Raw genomic sequence first — 4129 nt, 5'->3', positions numbered from 1 at the left:
TAAAAAAAATCAATTTATTCCTAATTCACAGTAGATTATATTATATATTTAATATAATATTATTTTATTAAGTGAGTTTAAGTTTAATTAAATTTTATTTAAATTATAAAATGTATGATTTTATTATTTTTAAATAATTATCATTGTAAAATATTTTTAAAATATCATATTTTAATTTGTTTAACTATTTATTATTTTAAAATAATTATTATAAAATATCTGAAAAATATCTTATTTTAATTTATTTAATTATTTATTATTTTCAAATAATTATTATTGTAAAATATCTCAAAAATATCATATTTTAATTTTTAAAATTATTTTATTTTATTTTATTTAAGTGTTTACAAATTTTTTTTTAAATATAAGAATATTCCATTAAAGTTAACATTAAAAAAAATAAAAAACTGTTAAAATCAAATATTTCCATTATCTACACAATATATCTCACCGGAAAGAAAGCTCTATAATTATATGTTTGGGAATTCAAAGCTTAAAAAAAAAGTTGTCTTAAATTGAATCACTGTAGCAGAGAATGCTAAGAATATCTTATTAAAAATGAAAAAGAGAATGATGAATACTGAATACTGAATACTGAATACTGAATAATGAATAATGAATTGATAAGGATAGTGATATAACGTCAATAGGCAAATGCATAAATATAATAGTATAACTGGATTAGCTTTTCCTATTAACTCCGCTATTGCTATTGCTATTGCTATCTCACGAGTGACATAATTACTACTTTTATAACAAAAAGAATACAACTTTGATTGCAGCATAACTATATAGTGTTTATTGATTACAATTAAAAGGAAAACGACCACTTTCAACTTTTGCACACATCAAGACTTGGAGTATCGAAAACTAGTTTAACTACACAACACCAAGCCTCCTTATTCTCTCTTTCGCTCTCTAATGAACAAATAATATGACCATCCATGTACACATGGTGATAGAAGGAGTCGTCTATCACTATCTTCTGCAAAAACGTTCCCAATACCAGATAATCTTACTTTACAACCACGAGGGTAGTCCTACAACTGATCGTGAATCTCGACTCATTAAAATTTTGGCCTACCAGTACCAACTTCAACTCTAACCCATAATTTCCATGGAAGAAGGATCAGTTGTATCTTTATATTCATCTTTGTCTACTATTTCATCGTCTCCCTCATGATTATGACTGAGATTCTCACTTTCACCATTCTCAGTAACAGTTTCAGGCTGTTGTTGCTGTTCCTGTCCACCCATCATATGCATTAGGAGCTCCTCAGGTCTCAAATCATACCCAGTATTCTCTGAATCATCGACTTTTTTAGTCTTCTTATTGTATAAAGCATCGAGTTGGTGGAAATAAGGACATGTCTTTGAATCTTCAACCCTTCTCTTATTGCTGTCTTTCACCCTCTTGAAGTATTTGTTTATGTTTTCCCATTTCTCTTTACACCTCTTTGAACTCCGGTTGTAGCCAAGCTTTTTCATGGCTGCCGAAATATCCTCCCACAGAGGTCCTTTAGGTCCATTATCTTGATACTGTGTATCGAGATTAGTCCTCAGCCTAATCAAAGCATCAACTTCATCTTTGGGCCACCGAGATGAACTCACCTGCACAAACTTCCTGTTATAATTAAGCTTTTCTTGATTGTCCAAACAAGTCTGCTCATCATTTCCACTATGATTCTTTTCCTGCTTATCCACATCCATAATTGGGTACTCAGGAAATTGAAATGGTTCAGTTTGTTCTGAAAACTTCTTCAAAAATGCAAGCACAGCTGCATCCTTTGCAGCTGCTATAGACCTTTCCTGAACTAGCAAATCACTTTCTCGTTTGATCCTCTCCAATTCTTGCTTCTTCCACATCTCTTCCCTTGCTAAACGATCTTGCTCACATTTCTCTAATGTTTCAATGAACTTCCTTTGTAACTTCTCTTGGCTATCTGTCACTTCTTTCATCAGCCTCTCGAAAAACTCAGTGAGTCTCCTCTTCTGCTTACGCATACCTCTAGATTCCTGGCTGGAAGACGTAGTGTTAGAAGGCGAACTGTCATCTAAATTTGAAGCTGGCTTATGAATAGAACAAGGGATAGCATTGATAACAACATCTGTTGGACTCGTCCTCGTTGCCGCCGCTGTTGTTTTTGCTTCATCTAAGAAAGCGTTAACTTTGTCCCCGGAAGGAGGAAAAGGATGATCAAATGAGTGGTGATCTAAAGCCTCTAATTGCTCAAAAAACCGATAAGCCTTTCCATTGGATTTCCCAGACCGACCATCTCTTGTTCTTTTATGGTACTTATAAATGTTCTCAAACTTCTCCTTACATTTCTTGGCACTTCGATTGAATCCATGCTCCCTCATTTTCCTATTAAAGAAAAACCCAAAAATCCCATCTTCTACTTCAACAATCTAAACTTCAAAATTATCAATCAAAATAACAATTTGGTTTCATTTTTATGGAACCCATTTACAGGAAATTTAGTTCAGCAAATTTACTCATTGAAAATATAGTTTTAAATGTAAGAAAAGCTTAAGTATGAAAATTTCCTGTTCTGGTTATACAAAGTACTCACGTAAAGAAGACAATATCACAGCAAAAGTAGAAAGAAAAACTTCCCATCACTATCTATACAACTTTCCCGAGAAAACAATAAAAAGAGAGAGAGAAAGCAAAGAGAATAAAGAATCACCTGGAAACCTCTTCCCAAAGAGGAGCTTTGATGCTGGAGTCTCTGAAATTAGCATCCATATCAGACCTTATCTCCAACAAAGCCAACGTCTCTTGCCGAGGCCACCGGTTACCTAACCAGCTCCGTTCACCATCTTCAGCTCGCATCCTCTCTTCCTCTCCATGCCCAACTGGTGCCAGCCCACCTGAGTCACCAACCTCCCCATTTTCCGGGGTGGTGGCACTTAGATTTTCCGGCAAAGTTGAATTTTCCAGCATAAGTGAAACTCCAAGTAAATTTACAGTCACGGCCAAGAGTAATTGGCTGGTAAAGGAGGTGAAAAAAGAAAAAAGAAAATTGTGGGTTCTGTTTGCTAAGTGGGGAGAAGAAATGGGTAAAGAGTAGTAAAACTTGATATTGTTTTGGGGTGTTTCGAGGGTGGTTGAGAACAAATGGGTGGTATTTTTGTGTGTAAATGACTTTTGTGACAAATAGAGGCGGTGAATTAGGGTTTCATTTTTATGCTAATAAAAATAAAATAAAAAGAGGAGGTGGTGTGGTGTGGTGTGGAGTGAGGAAGTGATCAAGTGGGACCAATACAGCTAGGTTTCACAAACATGGCAAGTTTTGATTGGGTATTAGCTTATTTACTTGCTTTGACTTTTTGTTTTAGAGTGTTTTATTTTTGGAGCCAAATGATGTTTGACTTTTGGTCAAGATAAGTAGGCTTTTGTAAAATTGATGGGAGGGTTGGATAAGTAAGATTAAATATCCAAAGAATTTTGCGGAGGCTGAGAGTAAAATGGGAAAGTGAAAGTTGTGAGGTGGATTGGATTGCTTTTGATGGTCAACAAGAGGTGGGAAATGAAAGACAATTGGTGGCAAAACAAGTTGGTGTTTTTGTTGGCTACTAGTTTGGATTAGCAAAAAAAGGCAAGTCCCACTCACTTCTTTCCACGTAGCCCACCCTTGAGGATTTTTCTAGTTTGTAATGGTGAGCTTTCCCACCGGCCTTGGCTACCTAATTTACACATTTGATTTTTGAGTACTATTATTTTTACCTTTTGCATAGGCTTAAATAAACTATTATATATTATTGTCATAGTCAAATATATTGGACTCTCTTCTAAGCTAAGGAAATGGCTTTTGTACATGTATATTAAATTAATATCCTTGTAGGTGATAAATCCAAGGAGATGTACTACAAAAATGACAAATGTGCTCAATTTCAATAATCATTGTGATCCTGTAAAACTTCCATTGAGCATGTAGCCTTGTACAAATTAACGGTTTGAAAGGAAAACCATATCTCTCCTATGCAACTTTAGAAAGGTCTAAATCTAAAACATTTCACAATCATATTAACGACAAAGATTATTCTAATATTATTAGAAGCAAAAGATGACTATTACTTCTAGTTTATACGAAAATTCACCGCTCCATTACTTATTCACAATGGA

At 34.1% G+C, this 4129-nt stretch overlaps 1 protein-coding gene across 1 annotated transcript; it reads right to left on the bottom strand.

Moving 5' to 3' along the window:
- Positions 1-733: 733 nt before the first annotated feature.
- LOC133803024 (trihelix transcription factor DF1-like) lies at positions 734-3245 on the bottom strand. Its single transcript, XM_062241047.1, has 2 exons — positions 2691-3245; positions 734-2365 (listed from the first exon to the last, which is right to left on the bottom strand). The coding sequence occupies exons 1-2, from the start codon at positions 2945-2947 to the stop codon at positions 1102-1104; spliced, it is 1521 nt and encodes a 506-aa protein (XP_062097031.1). The 5' UTR covers positions 2948-3245; the 3' UTR covers positions 734-1101.
- Between the last annotated feature and the right edge of the window lie 884 nt (positions 3246-4129).

Source organism: Humulus lupulus, chromosome 1 (assembly GCF_963169125.1).
Source record: "Humulus lupulus chromosome 1, drHumLupu1.1, whole genome shotgun sequence".
Lineage (NCBI taxonomy): Eukaryota > Viridiplantae > Streptophyta > Magnoliopsida > Rosales > Cannabaceae > Humulus > Humulus lupulus.
The sequence above is the reverse complement of the archived record's forward strand: the minus strand, read 5'-3'. Positions and strand labels throughout refer to the sequence as shown.